The sequence below is a fragment of the Physeter macrocephalus genome, chromosome 4 (genome assembly GCF_002837175.3).
Source record: "Physeter macrocephalus isolate SW-GA chromosome 4, ASM283717v5, whole genome shotgun sequence".
Classification (NCBI taxonomy): Eukaryota; Metazoa; Chordata; class Mammalia; order Artiodactyla; family Physeteridae; genus Physeter; species Physeter macrocephalus.
This window is the reverse complement of record NC_041217.1, coordinates 137052397-137071914: the sequence shown is the minus strand read 5'-3', so window position 1 is coordinate 137071914 and position 19518 is coordinate 137052397. Positions and strand designations below refer to the sequence as shown.

The 19518-nt window shown below is 57.0% G+C and overlaps 1 protein-coding gene across 6 annotated transcripts; it reads right to left on the bottom strand.

Annotated features, from left to right (window-relative positions):
• Positions 1-1155: 1155 nt before the first annotated feature.
• Positions 1156-18119, bottom strand: PCSK9 (proprotein convertase subtilisin/kexin type 9). Of its 6 annotated transcripts, none has more exons than XM_055083964.1 (11): positions 17908-18119; positions 15532-15655; positions 12131-12264; positions 11767-11911; positions 8545-8741; positions 7243-7426; positions 6554-6727; positions 6077-6225; positions 5009-5186; positions 3094-3275; positions 1156-1547 (listed from the first exon to the last, which is right to left on the bottom strand). In XM_055083964.1, the coding sequence occupies exons 1-11, from the start codon at positions 18070-18072 to the stop codon at positions 1329-1331; spliced, it is 1851 nt and encodes a 616-aa protein (XP_054939939.1). In that variant the 5' UTR covers positions 18073-18119; the 3' UTR covers positions 1156-1328. The 6 variants fall into 6 exon arrangements, with proteins under 6 accessions (XP_054939939.1, XP_054939938.1, XP_028343989.2 ...); XM_055083963.1 differs by having other exon boundaries at positions 5009-5228; positions 11767-11908; XM_028488188.2 differs by having other exon boundaries at positions 11767-11908.
• Between the last annotated feature and the right edge of the window lie 1399 nt (positions 18120-19518).

Here is a 19518-nt window from a genome sequence, read left to right as displayed (position 1 = left end):
GATGAGCCTCTGTTATTATAGAGGTGGGGGGCCCAACCTGGTGCAGTAAAAAGAGCCTTGGCTTTAGGGACAAATCTGGGTTTATACCCTGGCACCACCTCACTTCTTGTCTGTGTGAATGGCGGGCACCCACCCCCCATCCCTGCTTCCCAGTTTCCTCCTGAAGTGGGGATGACAGTGTGTACTGTGCAGGATAGGTGCCAGGACTGGGTGAGAGGGTGGATGGAGCACATGGCCCTCCACTGGGAACTGAAGAGTCAGCCCTGGGGTGATGTCCCCCTGCAGGCTGATGCCAGGTGGACTGCAAAGCCGGGACCAGGCCAGGTGAGGGCAGCTGGGAGAAACAAAGGCACGGCCCCGTGATCACCTGGGACACATCTGGCTGCATCCGTCATGCCGCTGGTGGGTACAAGAGCTAGGAATTTTGTCAACAAGCTGTCTTCGGGAGGTGAGTGTTAACAGCAGGACTGAGAGGGGCCGTGGAGATCACCGAACTGATGGAGATCTCTCTAAAGAGCAAGGACTTGAACCAAGGCATCTTGGCAGCTGACCCTGGGCTCATGCTTCGGGCCTCAACATCCTCATCTATCCAATGGGTATGAATATAGGCCCTGCCTTTGCCCCAGGGCTACTCTGAAACTCTGTGAGAAGGTGGGTGGAGAAGCCCTTTGGACACTTTGAAACGTTGACCACATCTGGGGGAGCGTCACCCCTCGTCAGTGCCACCCTGCACCCCCAGAGGCATGGAAAACTGATCCTCCACTAATTCGGGAGCCCAACGGGGCGTCCCCTAAAGAGGGCAGGAGGTGAGGGGCCATCTCCACCTTTCACTTCCCCTGACCAATATTTGGCCCCTTCCAGCCCTCAAGCGCCTCCCTGCCTACCCACAGGAGGATGACCACCTCCTGCATGGAGGCCTGAGGACTGACTGACTGCTCAATAAAAGTAATTCTACCCACAGTGTTGGCATCTTGGGAGCGGCTGGCAGGAAGCTGAGCACAGCCTGACCAGCGTTAACGGTGGCATGTGGACCCAGGCCCACAGCGAGGGAGGGGCTGCCCGGCACCTGCAGCCCTACTCACTCAGCCTCCCATGCAGTTCAGGCCTGGGAAGGGGTGATCCAGGCCGAGAGCTGGGGTTCTCCCAGGTGGGGAGCCGGCAAACCCCGAGTGCCAGCGCGAGAGCTCCAGAAGCAAGAGGTATCCTCTTCCCTGGGGTCCAGGCTGAAGAAGGGGGAAGGAGGAACCACTTCAAAGCTCAGCCGAGGCCCGAGACCACGGCCCCCAGGCCCTGGCCCCTTCCCCATGCATGCGTCCTGGGCAGGGCGGTCACTGGGCCTCCTGGGAGGCCTGCTCCCCTGAGGGCCGGCTCCGGCAGCAGATGGCGACGGCCACGGCGGCCTCCTCGCCCGTCCTGCCTCCTGCTCCGATGTCCCGGCCCCTCACCACACACGTGTTGTCCACCGCGTAGGCCCCCAGGGTGGGGCAGGCTCCGGGGAGGGTCCCGCAGCCGGTCAGCGTCCAGCCTCCCTCGCAGGCCACGGTGACCTGCCAGGGCCAGGGGACGAAGGAGAGCGCACGTATGGCCCGGCACACTGTGAGCCAGGCCGGGAGGGCACAGGCCAATGTCTGCCATGCCGACACGGACTCCTCATCTTCCCCCGACACCATGCTTCCCACAGCGCTTCCCATCCTGGCCAGCGGCAAAGCCAAGCCTGGGATGCCCCTCCGCTGCTCCCACCACGTCCAGTCCCTCAGGTCTGTGGGCTCCTCCTTCAGGCCCTAGCATCCTCCACGCTCCTGCCCTGGCTGAGCCTCCGCCCCCCGGGCCTGGACAGTCACCGTAGCTGTCCACCTGCCTATAGCAGGCCTCCCTGCTTCTGCCCCCTTCCCTGCAGGCTTCATGGCGCAGCGGCCAGAACGAACCCGCTCACACCCAGGTCAGATACCCGTTCCCCTCCCCCCACCCCAGGCTCAGAATCCTGAGTGGCTCCCAGCTCACTCGAGCAAACACCAAAGTCCTTCCTGTGGCCCTCAGGCCCCACCTGAACCCTGTCTCTGGTTCCCCCCCAACTCGGTTCCCACCTCACTGGCCCTCTGGCTGTTCCTGGTGCGCCTTTGCCGCGGCTGTTCCCTCTGCCTGGAACACTGTTCCCTGTCATGTCCCCCACCTTCTTAGTGAGGCCTCTCCTGAACTCCCCCTCCCCATTCTCTTCCCTGCCTTACTTTTCTCCACAGCATCTTCTAAGTATGCTGTAATATTACTCATTCGTTTACTGTCATCCCACTAGAAAAGACGCCCCAGGAGAACTTGTCAGGTTTGTATCTCCACCGCCGGGAATGGTGCCTGGAATGCCAGAGGCCTCAACACATGCTGAGCAAGTGGACCTGAGACAGCCCTTGCCCTCGAGAAATGCAGCATCCAGACCACAATCACCACAGACTTGCTCTTAAAAACCTCTTCTGAGGCAGGAGAGTGGACTCCCCGGGGCTTCCTTTTAAGAAGCTCCCTGTGGCTTTTAAAAGGACACTTATAGAGAAGCCGTAGGGAGGTTGCGGTCTGCACTGGCAGTTTCTGAGGGCCTCTCACGCCCCAGTCCCCCAGCGTGCCTCCCCTCTCTGCAAGCCCTTCCTCACCTCGCCGGCCCCACTAGCCACCCCTCCAACTGCAGCGCTCAGCTCAGGTGTCCCGTCCTCTGGGTCATGGCTGAGTCATCCTCCCAGCAGATGTGTTAAGTGGATTAATCAGTGAATGTGTGTGGACTGCTTTTCTTATGCCATATTTACACATATTCTTCCGAAGCGGGGGAAGCATGCCCCAACAGCAAATCTCACTAAGCTGGACAAAAGCAAAAACTGGCCCAGCGACACACACACACACACACACACACACACACACACACACACACACACACACAGGTGCTGTCCACACAGCTGCAAAAGCTGCTGACAGCACCCACCCCACAAGCCTACTCCCCAGATATGTGAGGGTATGGTGGTGACACAAACACTGACACAGAAAAGCTGCACAGGATGGACACGTGCCACCCCACGCGGCATCCGGCTCCCATCCCGACCCCCAGAGCCCCTTCACCTTCTCTGCAGGGCCCGGGATCCCGTGCTCCCTGACTTTGCACTCCAGACCCGGCGCGTGACAGCAGGAAGCGTGGATGCTGGCCTCCTTGTGGCCCACACACTGGTCAGGCTGACCCCGTGGCCTCAGCACAGGCCGCTTGGGGGTGTCAAGGTCCTCCACCTCCCAGTGGGAGCTGCAGCCTGGGGAAGAGGAGGGCCGGCTCAAACACCTGGATGCTAAGGGACCCTCTGTCTCTCCTCCCCACCCCATTCAGTCTCCATCTTTTTAGGGTCTGAGTCTGGAGCTGGGAAACCCAGAAACAAAGTCTTGGCAGGAGAAAGGCACTACTAGCCTGAGCGACAGGACTCTTGGGTTCTCAGCTCAACCTTGCTGCTGGCCTGCTGTGTGTCCTTAGGAAAGCCATACAACCTCTCTGGGCCTCAGTGTCTCAGGGAAAACATCATCTCCTCTCCACCCCGACATGGGGAGGGGGCCCCAAGGCCTGAGATGCTGGACCAGGAAATGGTATTCCTCCCCATAACCCAGCCACCCAGGCAGAAGTTCACGGGTGAGCTTGATGTCTCTCTGGGAGACATGGGCCTCCCTCCAGAGCTTGGGAGTCAGGCACACCCCCTGGCTACGAGACCTCAGAGAGTGTTCCTAGGCTATAGCAAGCCTCAGTTTCCCTCTGTAAAATGAAAAGGGAGGCTGCAAGGGTGAAGTGAGGACATGCACGAGGAGCCCAGCAACAGCGTCTGGCACCGGGCAAGGGCTCTGCATGTGTTAGGGTCATGGTCACTGGAATGCCCGTGTGTTAGCTGCATGGCCTTGGGGAAGTCACTTAGCATGTCAGGGTGCAGTTCCCTTCGCTGTAAAGTGGGATTCTTTGGGATGTGCTTCATAGGTCTAAGTGGGTTCTATGACTCCGATGTCTTCGAACTGGCACGTGCCCTGGAGTTCATCTGCTGGGCGTTCCCAAAGTGGACAGCCATCAGAACACGGTGGACTTCCCACCAAGCCAGGACCCCAATAAGATGGCCGGTGGCCTGCTGGACCTGTCCCAGCCTCTCCACCTGACTGGGCTCATCTTTCCCCTGCAAAGCCATCACCAGCTGCTCCTCCTAGAGCCAGCTCCTAACTCGTGACTCGCCCTTGTCACCCTCCTCAAACTTCAGTGGCTCCCCAGTACATACTCGATGAAGAATCAACTCCTGAGCCAGTTATTCCAGGCCCGCTACCTGCCCTCTCCCCAGACGCTCCCCAGGACATCCCATGCACCCTCCAAGCAGGACAGCTCAGCCCCCTCCCGATTTGAGGGGCACCATCCCTGGATCCCCCACAAGGTCCCCATCTGCGACTTCCTGCTACCTACCCAGGGCATGTTTTTGACACAAGGTGGCCCATCCACAGTTACCTATATCAGAGAATGGATTCTAAAGCAATGGATGATAACCAGGATAGCTAGCACTTATGTTGTCCTAGCACCAAGCTAAATGCTTAGCACCCATCATCCTCATTCTATTGCTGAGGCACCTGAGGCACAGAGAAGTTAAGTAACTTGCATAGGTCACACAGCTGACGACTGGCAGAGCCAGATTTAAACCAAGGTCAGCTCCACTTTCAGAGCCACTCCCTAAACTGCCCCTCATTCAATGCACTGCCTGTGGGGAAAGGCCTGCGATGCCCCAGGCCTGGTGCTCTAGGCGTCACTCTTTTCATAGCAAACCAGTGAAGCAGGAACTGCCGCCGCCCCTCTTAGGGAGGAGAAGGCTGAGACGGAGACAGATGAGGTGCCTGCCCAGGGTCACAGGGATGGAAAGGGTAGCACTGGCCTTCACACCAGGCCATCGGGCTCCAACGTGGGGCCAGCCGGGTGCGGGCAGGTGCACCAGGAGCCAGAGACACTCACCCCGGGGTGGGCCCAGCCGCCTACCTGTGAGGACGTGGCCCCGCTGGGGGCAGCGGGCCTGGGTCTGCACTCCGGCCCCAGCTGGCGGAGCCATGTGGACACGGCAGTTGGCCCGGGGCAGCAGGCAGCACCTGGCAACGGCGTAGACACCCTCACCCCCAAACGCGTTGTGGGCCAGGCAGACGCGCCTGCCCCCTCGGGCCTGAGAGCCAAAGACAGAAACGGGAACCTGCTTTAGAAAAGGCTTCTAAACACAGGATGAGGGGGACTGGAAGGAGCTGACTCGGGCGCCTGGTCCCAGCCCCTAGAAATGTCTCCAATGGCCTCACGAGGGGCCAGCCAGCCCCTGAGGACAAGGAGCTCACTTCCACCCAAGGTGGACGGTTCCGCAGATGGGCGGTTCTGAGTGTTATAAAGTTCTTCTGGATACTGCGAGTGACTTCAAAATGCAGATACAGGGAAATCTAAGACCCCAGAGCAGAGCAAGGACCTGGCCTGCTCAGCCCTGACCCACTCTCAGCCTCTCCCACGTGCACTCACATGCAGGAGGGTGCACAGTCAAGCACACTCCCAGGCACCGGCTCCCAGACAGAAATGCCTGCCCGCCCCTTGTCCTCCTGGCCTAGGCACTGCCCTTCCACCAAAACACTGCAGCCAGATGGCATCTCTGCCAGGCTCTGCAGCCTTCCCATCAAGTCCCCTCTTTTGCTGCTTTGAGAAGATTTCTCAACTGCCAGAACCGTGGAACATCCGAGTGAAAAAGGCCCTGGAGACCACTGCGTCCAGAGGCAGCGAATCCCTGGCACACGTCTGGCCCTCCCCTCCCCCGAGGCAGTGAATCCCTGGCACACACTCGGCCCTCCCCTCCCAGGAGGCGGGCACGGGAATCCATCCAGTCTCATCCTGCAGAGTCTCCCGGGAACCCTCAGTGTGCCTCCCTCCTGCAGCACCCAAACCGCGTGACTGAGATATGCCCCATTTGGCTTTAACTAGCAGATGGGCTCTGGAGTTCAGAGGAGGAAGGGGCCCAGGCAGATCTGGGCCTGGAAGCGAGAACCCCACTTCACGCTCCGACGTGAGGGTACAGGTCACCTCAATGCGCTCGCCCCGCCGCTTCCCGCTCCTGGAGAAGCTAGAGCAGCCCAGCAGCTCCTCGGGGGCGGCGCAGCGGGCCTCGGCCGTGGCCATCCGCGTGGGCCCCGAGTGCGCCGACCACACGGTCCTGCAGAACAGCCGCCCACCTGCAACGAGGCCCTGGGGTGAGGAGGGGTGGCTGGGGAGGGAGCCTCCGTCAGGGCTCTGCTCACAGAGGGCTCCAGATCTTTGGCTCCTGGTGGGGGGAGATGGGCCTTAAAGAATGTGATCCATTTTCCCATTAAAACAGGTCATGAAAGCCCTTGCAAAGCCCTTTCGGAGCCCATCCGACTCAATCTCCCCCAGTGTCTAGGAGCCGGTGGCCGAATCCTCCCTCCACAGATGAGGGAGGGACAAGATTGCCCAGGCCACACAGATGCCCTGAGACCTCCCAAGCCCCAGTCTGGATTCTGCCCGCCCTGCCATCCTGCTGACCTGCTCCATAGGTGCTGGGGGGTAGTGTAGCCACCAGGTTGGGGGTCAGCACCCGCTGGTCCTCGGGGAACCAGGCCTCATTGATCACGTCTTTGGCAGAGAAACGGATCAGCCTCTGCCTCAGCTCAGCCAGGGTGAGCTCCGGCTCAGCAGTCAGCATCCTAGCCACAATGCCTGGTCGTGGGGCAGGCGGTGAGAGATGGTGGTGGCCTGGCCCTCCTTCCCGACCTGGGACTCCTCTCCTGGTGCACACATGAGCGCCCACACACACACAGACACACCAAGCTGTTCTTTAGAAGTTAAACCACCTACAGTCCCGTGCTAAAAGACGGCCAGAGTAAGACTTACATCCTGCTCTGGCACCTCCGAGCCTTGGCAATTGCTGTTTTGTTTGCCAGGTAAACTCTTATTCATTCACCAAACCCCAGATGAAACATCCCTCCTCCAGGAAGCTTTCCCTGACCTTTAGCCTGGTCAGGCACCTCTCCCTTCCACACAGCCCTGGCTACTCCGTTTGTGCACCTGCCTCCCCCATCAGACGGAGCGTCCTTGAGGGCACCATCAGCCTGACTCATCTTTACTCCCCCATACCCAGCACAGAGCCTGGCACACGTGGTCCTGGCGCAGACCCCGCCTGCCAAAGGGGCTGTCAGAATCGTGATGGCTGAGGCGGTGGGGCAGCTACTCACCAGCCACATGGGCGGCAGCCTGTGACGTCCCACTCTGTGATGTGAAGCAGGTGCTGCAGTCACTGGAGGCACCAATGATGTCGTCCCCTGGGGCAAAGAGGTCCACGCAGCGGCCAAAGTTGGTCCCCAGGACCCCCAGGGTCACCGGCTGGTCCTGGGCATTGGTGGCCCCAACAGTAATGACCTGGAGAGGTGAGGGAGTGGATGGCAGAGAGGGGAGCCAAGGAGAGGATGTAGGGAGACTGAGACCTTGCCAACTGGGCTGGCCAACTCCTATATACCTGTTTGGCCCATTCAAATATCCCCTCCTGAGGGAAATCTGACTCTCCGGGCAGAACTCTGGCACTCTCTGCCCCACCCGGCCCTGGTGCTGCCCTCTGTCCCTACCACATGCCAGGCACCATTCCCGAAGTCCCCGAGGTGCTTCCATTCTAGGGAGGGACCCAGACAGTAAACAAACAGTAAACAATGCAACACATTAGGTGGTTATAAGTGCTAAGGAGAAAAGCAGAGCCGGCAAGGTGGAAAAGACCTGCTGGGTTTTGTCTGCTTTATGCGATTTTAAATTCGGCAGCCGGGGAAGGTTATCCATCACTGTCAGGCTCACATGTGTGCCCCCCACCTGCCCCCTGACCCCAACACACACCCCCAGATTATGATGTCTTTGAAGTGGGACGAGATTCCTTCCCTTTAGTCCCCCCAGGGCCCACACCGCCAGTAGGTGCCCTTGCACGTTAGTCAGAGGAATGGACGTGTGTTGGACCCACTGGGTCAACCTCTCAAGCTGAGAAGCGTCATCTCTGTGCTCATGTAGCTCCCCTGGGACACACCTGGACCCTCAATGCAGGGCCTCAGGGGGCCTTCGGGGAGGTGGACAGTGGGGAGGCCCTGGGATTCTGGCAGCAGAGTGACACGGGCAAAGCCCCTGGGCCCTTACCGAGTGGACTGGGAGAGGAAGCAAAGGGAGGCCGGGAGAAAGCGGAGGGAGCTATGGTGTCAGCCCAGGGACAGCAGATGGACGGAGGTGATGGGATTGGGGAGAAGGGGCCGGGGGAGTCACGAGACAGACATTCGGAGGGAGAGGGGCCAGGGCGTGGAGTTGGAGCTGCACTGGGGGAGGGGAGAGTTGAGGCTGGTGCTGTTCACAGACTGGGATGGTGGAGCTTCAAGCCCCTCCTCTGCCCAGGCTCGGCCCTGGCAGTCTCTGACACGTCCTTCCAAAGTCAGGCCAGTTCAGGAGCACACCCCATGAAGCCCCCAGGGGCCCACCTGCCACCTTCCCCTCCCTTCAGGAGCACCCACCTCGGGAGCTGAGGCCGGGGAATAGAGACAGGCATCATCCCTGAAGTTGCCGGCAGCGGCCACCAGCACAGCCCCCGTCCCGGCCAGGTGCTGGCAGGCGGCGTTGAGGGCCGGGCTGTACCCACCCGCCAGGGGCAGCAGCACTACCAACCGCCCCGCCGGCTGGGCCAGCTGGCTTTTCCGAATAAACTCCAGGCCTGAGAGGACAAAGCCAAGGTCACCCATGAGGAGGCACGCTCCCCCTCCGCACGCCCGCCCCCGAGGCCCCCGTGAGGGTTAATTTTACCTGTCGACTTGGTGAGGCTACGGGTGTTTGCTCAGACATAGGTCTAAGTGTTGCTGTGAAAGTACTTTGTGGATGTGATTAGTGTTTACATCAGTACTTTGAGTAAAGCAGATTACCCTCCATAATGGGGGTGGGCCTCGTCCAATCAGTTGAAGGCCTTGAGAGAAAAGATGGAGGTTCCCCAAGAAGGAAGGAAATCTGTGTGCACACTGCCTTCAGACTCTAGACTGTGGCGTCAACTCCTGCCAGAATTTCCAGCCTGCCAGCCTGCCCTGCAGATTTCAGCCAGCCCCACAATATATGAGCCAATTCCTTAAGATAAATCACCCACTATGTGGTATATGTATGTATTTCTAAATATAAATATACACACACATCCTGTTGGTTCTGTGTCTCTGGACAACGCTGACTAATACACATGGGAAGCATGTTAACAACAGCAGCACTTATAAAACCAGCCAACTCCCGAGCACTTATATGCACCAGGCTCCTTCTAAGTGCCTGACTATGGGAATTTACATAATCCCCACAGTAACCTTACTATTATTTTCCCTTTCCAGGAAACTGAGGCACCAAGAGGATAAGTCAGATTCTCAGAGGAACAGGAAGGGCCCCCTTTGCCCTGCCTCTGACCTTCACAAGCCTCGTTGCCGTCCTCTGAGGGCTGGTGTACAGTAATCCTCCCCCACCACACAGACACACACACACACACACACACACACACACACACACACACACACTCCAGTGAGTCCTCACTGCCCACTCGCAGCTGTGGGACCCTGCCCTCCCATGTGGGAAAGGGGACACTGCAGCTCGGACTGTGTCAAGGATCAAAAGACTCCTCGCCCTGGAGCTGGAGTTGGGAGGGGGTGGGACTTGATAACCCTGCCCCTTCGGGGGGTGTCATGCCTTGACCCCGGCTGCACTCTCCCGCCCCAGAGCCGAGTGTGCAGCCTGGAGCCCAGGCCCAGTGGAGACCTGGGTTCTCACACCAGCTCTGGCCCTCGTGTGCCAGGGGACCCGGAGCTGACAGCTTCTTCTCTCAGGCTCCGGCTCCTGCTCTGTCAGATGGGGGTGTAGCCGGCTGACCTCTCAGAACCTTCGGGATCTGGGCCTCTGGGAGGTCCCCAGGGCTGCAGGAGAGGTGGGAGTTGGGGTCCCACAGCCAGGCTCCTCTTAGGAGGAGACAGCTGCCCCTCACACCAGGAGGGGCAGAGCAGAATTAGGAGTGGAGGTGAGGAATAAGCACGATTACAGCTGCCACTTATTAACCACCTGCTGTATGTATGTTTCTGTGCTCGGACTTGACACACTTTACCTCAACAATCTGCTTACAGAGGAGACCGGCGGTGACCACGAAAGTGAAAGCTACTGTTCGTGGAGCCCCTGCTCTGCTCCAGGTAATGTGCTAGTGGCCTTTCCCAAAACGGGGACCTCTTCCCCGGGAAACCCTCCAAGCCCAGGGCGCCAGGCCTGTGGAAGGCCTTTCAGGGCACAAGCGGGCCTCCCCTCCTCTGCACACTGACCTTTGGAAATTGGCCTGCTGAGCTGAGGTCAGTGGATAAAGGGGTGGGACAGGAAGGAAGGGTCACCTGATAGGGCAGGGGATTATTGATTCTTGCCTTTAAAACCGAACATCAAAACCTGTGCTCTAGGGCTTCCCTGGTGGCACAGTGGTTAAGAATCCTCCTGCCAACGCAGGGAACACAGGTTCAAGCCCTGGTCCGGGAAGATCCCATATGCCACGGAGTAACTAAGCCCACGTGCCACAACTACTGAGCCTGTGCTCTAGAGCCTGCGAGCCACAACTACTGAGCCTGCGAGCCGCAACTACTGAGCCCAAGTGCCACAACTACTGAAGCCCGCACGCCTAGAGCCCGTGCTCCACAACAAGAGAAGCCACCGCAATGAGAAGCCCACACGCCGCAACGAAGAGTAGCCCCCCGCTCGCCACAACTAGAGAAAGGCCGCGCGCAGCAATGAAGACCCAATGCAGCCAAAAATAAATAAATTAATTAAACAAACAAACAAAAACCTGTACACTAAACTGCAAAGAATTAGGGCAGAGCTCACTCACCAAGCACAAGGCAGGCACCACCAGCCCTTCCCAGCCCTTCAAAAAGGCCTATGGCTGCCTCTGCCAGCTCAGAGGCCAGCGTCTGACACCGGGGTCTGGGCGCTTGCAGTGGAGGTCAAACTCAGAGCCAGCACCTTCCCAAACGAGGTCACTGGCTCTGGCTGTGTGACCCTGGGCAAGTCACCTCCCCTCTCTGGGCTGATTTTCTCAACTGTCTAACAGGCTCACTCCATACCCTCAGGGTATGGAGTACAAAGTCCTTTGCTCAAGGTCTGGCCACAGGAGGGACTCAGTAAGTGAGAATTCCCACCCTCTTCTCTGTCCACAGGCCTCCCAGGGTCCTAGCTCTAAGCTGGACCTTGCCAGAGGTGACTGGATGGAGAAACCTGCAAGAGTCTGGAAAAAGTCTTCTGCCAGTTCCTCTACCAGGTAGGTCTACCCAACCAGGGCTCCAATCATTCATGAGAAGGAGTGAGTCCCCCGGTGTTAAGCAGAAGATGGGGAAAGTTTGCTTAGATCACCTCGAGGGTACATCCAAATCTAAAGTAACATGACAAAAGACGCAACTATTTTAAAAGATCTGGAAAGGGGAGCAGTGTGAAACTGTAGAAAGACCACTGACTAGGGGTCAAAGCTGCAGGACCTGCCTGGGCTGGGCCCTGCCCCTCTCTGGGCCTCAGTTTCTCCATCGGCACTCATGCCCCCTGGGAGCCCTGCCCACTCTGACACTCGGGGACTCTGCCTCTGGGGTAGAGGCTGCCTTGGTCTCCTCGGTCAGGAGTCAGTTCTCTCTGGGCTGAAGCCCCGTCCCATGCCAGGTCTGGATGCAGAGACCAGCACATCCGGAGCCATCACTCACCTGTGAGTGTGCTGCTCACCACGCCCTTCCCTTGGCAGTTGAGCACACGCAGGCTGCGCAGGCTGGCGCCCTTGGCCACGCCGGCATCCCGGCCACTGACCACCCCTGCCAAGTGGGTGCCATGGCTGTCGCACTTGTTCGCCTGCTCGACCAATACAAGACCCTAGTGAGAAAGCTCATCCACCCTGTAATAATAGCAGTGAGTGACCGGACAGACGTCCCCACCCACAACTGATGACAGGGCAGGGGCAGTGACAGCTGGGGAGGCCAGCAGGGGTGCAGCTGTGGCACTCCGGGGGTGGCATCACCTCCAGGTCGGGGATGAGGGACGGGGGCAGCCCCCCCGCCTGAGGGACATGCTCACCTGTCTGTGGAAGCGTGTCCCATCCTCCTCGGGCACGTTCTCGAAGTCAGTGACGACCACCCTGCCCTCAATTTCCCGGTGGCCGCTTTGGATACTGGTGTCCAAGAGATATACCTCCACCAGGCCACCTCCAGCTTTCCAAGGTGAGGGTTGTTCGAAAGGAAAGAATAACCGTGAGGTTAACGTAATAGTTAACATATATAAATTGTTTACCATGTCTCAGGCACTGCTCTAAGCACCTTACATGTCAACTCAGCAAATCCTCTCCAGGTACATACTTTTATATCTTTATATCACAAACAAGGAATGTGAGGCACAGAGAGGGTAAGTAGCTGTCCAAGGTCACATAGCTGGTGATGGGGGAACCAACAAGAGAACCAAGTAGTCTGGCTCCATAATATTAATATTAATATGAAATAACAATATGAACACTCAAAACTAATAAATACAATGGAAAAAACTATGCCAAGCCCCTACTTAAAATTTTTCACAGCTCCCCAAACCTGAGGCCACAGAATTTAAAGACAGAACAGGATTTGACAAGTAAAAGGAGACTAGCAGGCCTGTATGGCCATCTGAGCGGGTCAGCTTTCCTCTCCTTTCACAGAAGAGGAAACTGAGGCTCAAGGAGGATGCGTGGATCTGGGCCTCCTGGCTCCAAGCGCATGCTTCCTCCGCTCCACCAGGGGCCAGGACGGCTCAACGGTGGCTGGTTCCAACTGACACAAGTTACAGCCTCAGAGAAAACAGCAGTATTGGAAATTCACCAAAAGCCTACCACCTACACTTCATCATTTCTAGCTGGGTCAGTTCAGATGCTCCAGGAGGCAGGCACCAAGATGGGACGAGACCTGCAGGGGACTTCCCGGGGAGATGCCTACACGGGACAAAGGTGGAGGGGGCAGGAGGAAGCAGGGAGAGCCTGCAGGTGTGACACCAGTGGAAGGAGAGGAAGGAAGAGGGTCAAGTAGGCAGAGCCCCAGGCTGCAGCACTGCTCTCGGAAGCCTCAGAGGCCTTGGCTCCGTCCTCGTACCCCCACGCAAGGTGGGACCGCTGTTGTCCCATGTCGCAGAGGGGAAAAGGGGCCTCAAGAGGAGTAATCACTAAGGGCAAAGGGACCTGCGAGTGGCCTCTTACAGCCTCTGAATCAGTGCAGGGAGCTCTGTGGCCTCTGGCAGGTGGACGCCCAGTCCTGCCTGCATCCCTCCAGAGCAGGGAGCTTTCTCTCTCCCACAGGACAGCCCCTGCCACGTCTGAGAAGCTCGGAAGGCAGCCAAGTTCTCCTTCTCATCTCTGCCCAGGAGGCCCCTGACCCTGACCCTCTTGCCTCTTCCCCGCAGGCCACACCCCTTCCTGCCTCAGGGCCTCTGTCCTTGGTCGTTTCTCTGCTGGGACATGCTCCCCTTGGTGGGGCTAATGATACCCACTGCAGGGCTTGGCTGAGTGTCACTTCCCCCAGGAAGCCTTTCCTGACTCCATGCTCGCAGCTGTCCAGACTCCTTCGTAGCTCCTACCCCAGCCAGACTACCCGGTGTCATGTAGCTATCTGTGTAAGCAATGGATTAGCCTTCTTCACTAGAAGAAGCTTCACTAGAAGCTCTGCGGGGGGCGGGCAGAGACCAAGTCCATCTTGTCGGTCTTTGTGTCCCCAGCACCTAGCACAGTGCCTGGAGCACAGTGGCTACTCGAGAACTCACTGTGGCATGGAAGGAGAGGAGGGGGAGGGCTGAAATGACAGCACTCTCACTCTATACCAGACACGGATGGAGGCTTGCTACAGCATAAAGAGCATTAACCCCAACACAGCCCCCCAGATAGGACTGTCATCACCTCCCGTTTTTGCAGAGGAACCTGAGGCTCATTCAAGCTCACACAGCTTGAAAATGCTAAAGTCTGGGTTTGAGCATGGCAGTTGGCTCCAGAGCCTGTGCTCGTCAGCCCTTGGCCAGGTGGCCTCTCTGTGAAGGAAGGGTCTGCTCCTGGCCGGGTGCACCACTCTCCACTCATCTGCATGGTGCCCACCCTGCCCCACTCCGACCCAACAGCCCCCGAGGGGCCTCGTCCAGCCAAGCCCTTCTGTGAGTCCTGATGGACTCCACATTCCTGTCTTCCATCCCCGCCACCTCTCACAGCCACTGGAGCAGGAGGAGGGTAAGACAATCCATGGGCATCCCAGTGGGGAAGGAAAGGATCGCACGTCTGCTTCTGGCCTGGGGGAGGGCAGTGGGTCCAACGGTCACCCCAAAAAAGTATGTCCACATTCTAAGCCCTAGGACCTATGATCATGACCTTATCTGGCAAAAGGGTCTTTGCAGATGTGATTAAGTTAATGACCTCCAAATGAAATCATCCTGGATTATCCCGATGAGCCTTAAATCCATTGATGTGTCCTCATAAAAAAACAGAAGAGGAGAGCTACACAGAGAAGATCATATGAAGGAGGCATGGACAGGAGTGATGCAGCCATAGCCAAGGAACGCTGCAGTCACCAGAAGCTGGAAGGGGCAAGGGAGGATGCTCCCCTAGAGCCTTTGGGAGGAGCTTGGCCCACTGACACTTCTATTTCCGACTGGAGAGTACATTTCTATTGTTTTAAGCCACCGGGTTTGTGGTACTTTGTTAGGGCAGCCCTGGGACTGGCTGAGTCCTGGAGCATCACTGCATTGCCTTTCCGCTGAGCTCCAGACCTCATGCTGCGGGCTCCTCAGACTGAACACGGTCCAGCCAAAACCCCTGACCTCCCCAAACCAGGTGTCCTTCCCTTCTTCCCCAGCTCAATAAATGGCACCTCCACCCACCTACAAGGCCCTGCCCAAACCCAGGCCACTTTCCTCGGCCTCTCCTCCTCCTCCTGGCCAGGCCACCCCAGGCAGAGGGAAGAGTGGGGGGAGAGGCCTGGAGGGGACACACAGAGTAGGCCACGCAGGGAACCCCAGGAAGCCTAGCGATGCTGAAGGGAGGAGGAGCAGGGCAAGGCAGGAGACCAGAGACCAGGTGGGGGCGTGGCAAACAGGGCTTATCTGTCCCGTTATGGGGTCCAGTCCTGTCCTCAAGGCGCTGGGATCACCCAGACCTGTGGGCCTTAGCGGGTGTCAAGGTCAGGTTTACCCTCTCCCCACCTGAGTGCAGCCTGATGGGCCAAATGGCAAGAAGAGGCAAACGTGAACTTTTAGAAGGTGGGAGAGGGGCTCATTTAAAAAAAAAAAGACTTCTGCGTTGTACCTGGGGCAAAAGGAAGGCAGGGCATGGGGGCTGGATTGGGTGGAATGGGACAGAAAAGGGGTCAGCCGAGTGTACTGAGCTCTAACGCCCCTGGGAGGTGAGGACCGTCGGCAGGGAGGAGAGAGAGGCACAGGGCCTCAGCTCGGATGAAGAGGCGCAGGGAGCATGGGGCCCTTACTAGGAGCGTGGTGTTCATCCGCCTGGCGCCGCGCAGGGAGAATCCGCTCTAAGTTCCACGGGATACTCTGGGCAAAGACGAAGGAGTCCTCCTCGATGTACTGGACGTGGGGCAGGGTCAGGGCCTGCAGAAGGCAGAGAGGCGGGGCTCGGCTTCAAAAGCCATTTGGCTGACAGCAGCCATAGCCACAGCCCTTCACCTACCTTATCAAGCCTGTCCCGAGTCACACGCCAGTCACATACCTGTCCCCTCCTGGTGTGGGGTTTCCTCGCTCAGGCTGGGGAGCCCAGCACCCGCCAGCACAGAGGATGCCTTTTAGGAAGGATTCTGAATTTGACATGCCATCTGGGGAGCCAGGCAGTGCCCAGGCCCCGGGGATGGCTGGACCTGGACTCCATGCCCAAATCATGATGCCCTCACTGGCCATTCTGTTTCCCCCAGATCCGTTCCCGCCCTTCTCCACCCTGCAAGGGGTGGGGAGGCTGACCCTGCAGACTGCAGCACCCAGGCCTCCTTGCAGTGACTTCTGGTTGGGATCAGCCAGAGGGAGGCCCAGAAGGAGTTTTGGGGGATGAGAGGGTGTCTTCACTCCCTCTCTGTTTTGGTGCAAGGTTCCCACGGTGGCTGCATCCTTTGGTGACCACGGCTCCCCCGGGGCAGCCCGTGCTCCACAGCTCCAGCTCCCACCTGGCAGAGAAGACACTATTCCCTCTCCTCGCCCATCAACTTGTCACGGCAACTCATCCCTGGGTGCCTCAGTGTCGCAGTGGGCTTCCTTAACCTGTCCACACCTCCGTGAGTTTCTGTGCTTAGCAGCTACTTAAATACTTGACGATCTCATTTGGTCCTTAAAGAACCGTTCCTATTTTCATGCCAGCTTACAGGTAGGGGACTGAGACTCAGGGGGTGAAGAAAATTGCCCAAGGTTAGACAAACTAGTAAGGGTACATGAACCCAGGCTGGTGCGATGCCAAAGCCCAGCTCTTGAGGGCACATGTCTGTGGCCTGAAGCTCAGCAGTGTCTCCCCTCTGAGAAGCTGCCTGGCCTTCGGGACTCATACGTGCCATCTGGCTCTGTGGGCATCTGATTCCTTCCCCCGCACTGTGCTGGGCATATCATCCGCCAGTTAACTGACTGGCCATCACTTCTCAGTCTCTCTTTCTGAACCGTGAGCTCAAGGGAAAGGGCTGGTGGTCCATCCTCATGTCTGTAGCACATAGTAGGTGCTCATTAAATAGGTGATGAGCAGACTGATTGAAGGCATTAACTTGATGTTTCCGCTATTAGACTAAGGGATTGGACCCTGTCTAATCCATGTCATTGTCCCCACAGGACTTAACACACTGTCGTTGTTCAGCCACCGTAGGCTGAATGGAATGAAACTATGCAGTAGTTGTACAGTGGAGCGAGGAGGCCTGGGCCTAAATTCTCCTTCTGCCGGTTATCTGTTGTGTGACCTCGGGCAAGACCCTGTCCCGCACTGGGTCTCAGTGTCTGCAGGAGGCTATGAAGCACCCCAGCCACGCGGAGAATCAGTATGAAAATGGGAACCATGTGTTCTCATCAAGTTAGGAGGACAGGGGAGGGGGGCGGGTTGGGAGGAAGGGAGCAGAGGCTAAAACAAGGAAAGGGTTGTTTTTTTGTTCTGTTCTGTTTTTTAAAGGTGCATTTGCCAAATTCTCTTCTGCCTCTTTATTAAAGCTACAAATCTTACATCCATCAGCTCGCTTCAAGCGGAGCCCCTTTTCGCAGGGAACCTCACCAAGAAAGGTTTTTAAGATATGCATTTAAAGCACTAGGGCCAGGATGAGGAGAAGGGAGGCCAGAAGTCCTCAACTACGCATGTCTGTTCTGCCCCTGCACCAAAGATGTGACATCAGGGTCGGGCTGCAGGGGGAACAGCCTCCCCGTCCTACAGGAGGAACCTACTGAATAGCATCCGTTTCAAAGGAATTTTGGATCCTTGAGTCATGATTTTATAAAATGACTCTGGCCCCACTAATGTCATAGGGCCTCGTGCCTATGACAAGGGCCTTGTAGGGTTCTCAAAGGCAGCAAGTTCACCAACACAAAGACAGATAGAAGACAGACCACTGAGTCTGATCCCAGTTCTCCCTCTGGCTGTCTGTGTGGTCCCTTCTGAACCTTGGTCTCCTCATCTTTCAGATGAAGATGAAGTACCATTGAGGTATGGCCAGGCTTGAAGGGCATCCTGTACCCAAGGCCAGGAGCCACTGTGCTTGGTACTCAGGAAGCGCTCTGTGAACACTTGCTGCCTCCTGATGGTCAGCCATGGGCACACCCAGGACAGTCCCCTGTATGCATGCGGCAGCCCAGCCCTTTCTGGAAGTGGCCCGCCCAGAGACAGAGCTCACCAGCTCCAGCAGGTCACGGCTCATCTTCACCAGGAAGCCGGGGAGAAGGTCGTGGAAGACGTGCAGGATCTTGGTGAGGTAGCCGCGGCGGGCGGCCTGGGCCTGCAGGCGGCGGGCGGTGCGCTCCGTCTGCGAGCGGTGGGTCTCTTCCTTCAGCACCACCATGTAGGTGCCTGGCAACCTCCAGGCGTCCTGGCCCCCAGCGAGGAGGAGTGACATGATGACATTAAAAAAAGAAGAAGGATGCTATGAGTGCTTCATCCACCTATGTTTACAAGTTAGAATTACAGCAAAAGAAACTCCATAGCGTCTAGGAAGTATAAAGAGAAGCCACCAAATTAGGACCCCCCAAACCACATAGAAGCCAACTATTAGCATTAACCTAACATATACCACACTTTCAAACTTGACAGTCAGGCAAAAATGGGAACCATGGGCCACAGTCGACACCAGGTTCTCCTCTGCACCTGCATCTAGTTCTCTGTGGGGCCAACCAGGGCCTGGCCACCCTTGGAGGCCCTGCCTGAAGGCCACCTCCTCCCGAAGACCTTCTTAATTACACCTCCCTTCCCCGTGTCTCAATTGGAAATAATCACTTCCTCCCGGTTCTAGTACCTCCCTGATCCCCTCCGGAGGCAGTCCAAAAACATGGCCTGAATCCCAACCTCAGTATTTACTGGCTGTGTGGCCATGGGCAAGTCACTCAACCTCTCTGAACCTCAGATATCTCCTCTGTGGTGTGGGGAACGTAATACCTACGGCACAGGCCTGCTGGGAAGGCCAAGAGACGCAGTTATGTAAAGCATCTAGCGAACAGAAGGGATGATAGAGTGAGCAAAGGCAGCACTTCTCACATGGGATAAAAGACTCAAGGCCATGGTCTGCAGGAGAAAACCTGTTTGCTCTTAGCTCTTATCTGCTCCCACTGCTCTCAGACAGACACACCTGTGCTCAAGAACCTTCAGTGGCTCCCCATAGCCTGACAAAGTCCAAACTCCATGCTGCCCCTTGGTCCCCGCTGCAACCTACCTCCGTAGCCTAATCTCCCACATCTCTGTACGTGCACCAAGAGTAGAATACAGTCTACAACCCTTTATCCAAAGTCTTAGGGTCAAATGGGTTTCAAGATTCAGAACTTATTTGGACTTTAGAAAGGTAGTAATAGGCAATCAGTGTGCTCAGAGGCATCTGGAGCAGCATACTGTAATCTATGCAGCGAAATATAGGAATATAAATATTCACATCAGTGGGATAACTTATAAATAACCTCATGTCAGCTCAGGTCAGGTTACCACCAAACAAATTACAAGAAACCTTTTGGGTTTCAGAACATTTTACATTTCAGAAGGCAGATAAGGAACTGTGGACATGTGCTCCCTATTCTCCACCTCTGGCTTTCCCAGGTCTGAGCTTTTGTTCATGCTACCCCCTTCACCTAGAATAAAATTCCCCTGCCACTTTTATTTAAACTCCTATTTATGCTTCAAAGGCCCACCTAAAATGCCCTCAGCTAAATGAAAATCTAATGAATTGGGAGGACACTTTGTGCACTGGAAGGAGACTTGCCTTAGAAGCCTAGTTCTAATGCATCAGGGGGGTGAAACCCCTCTC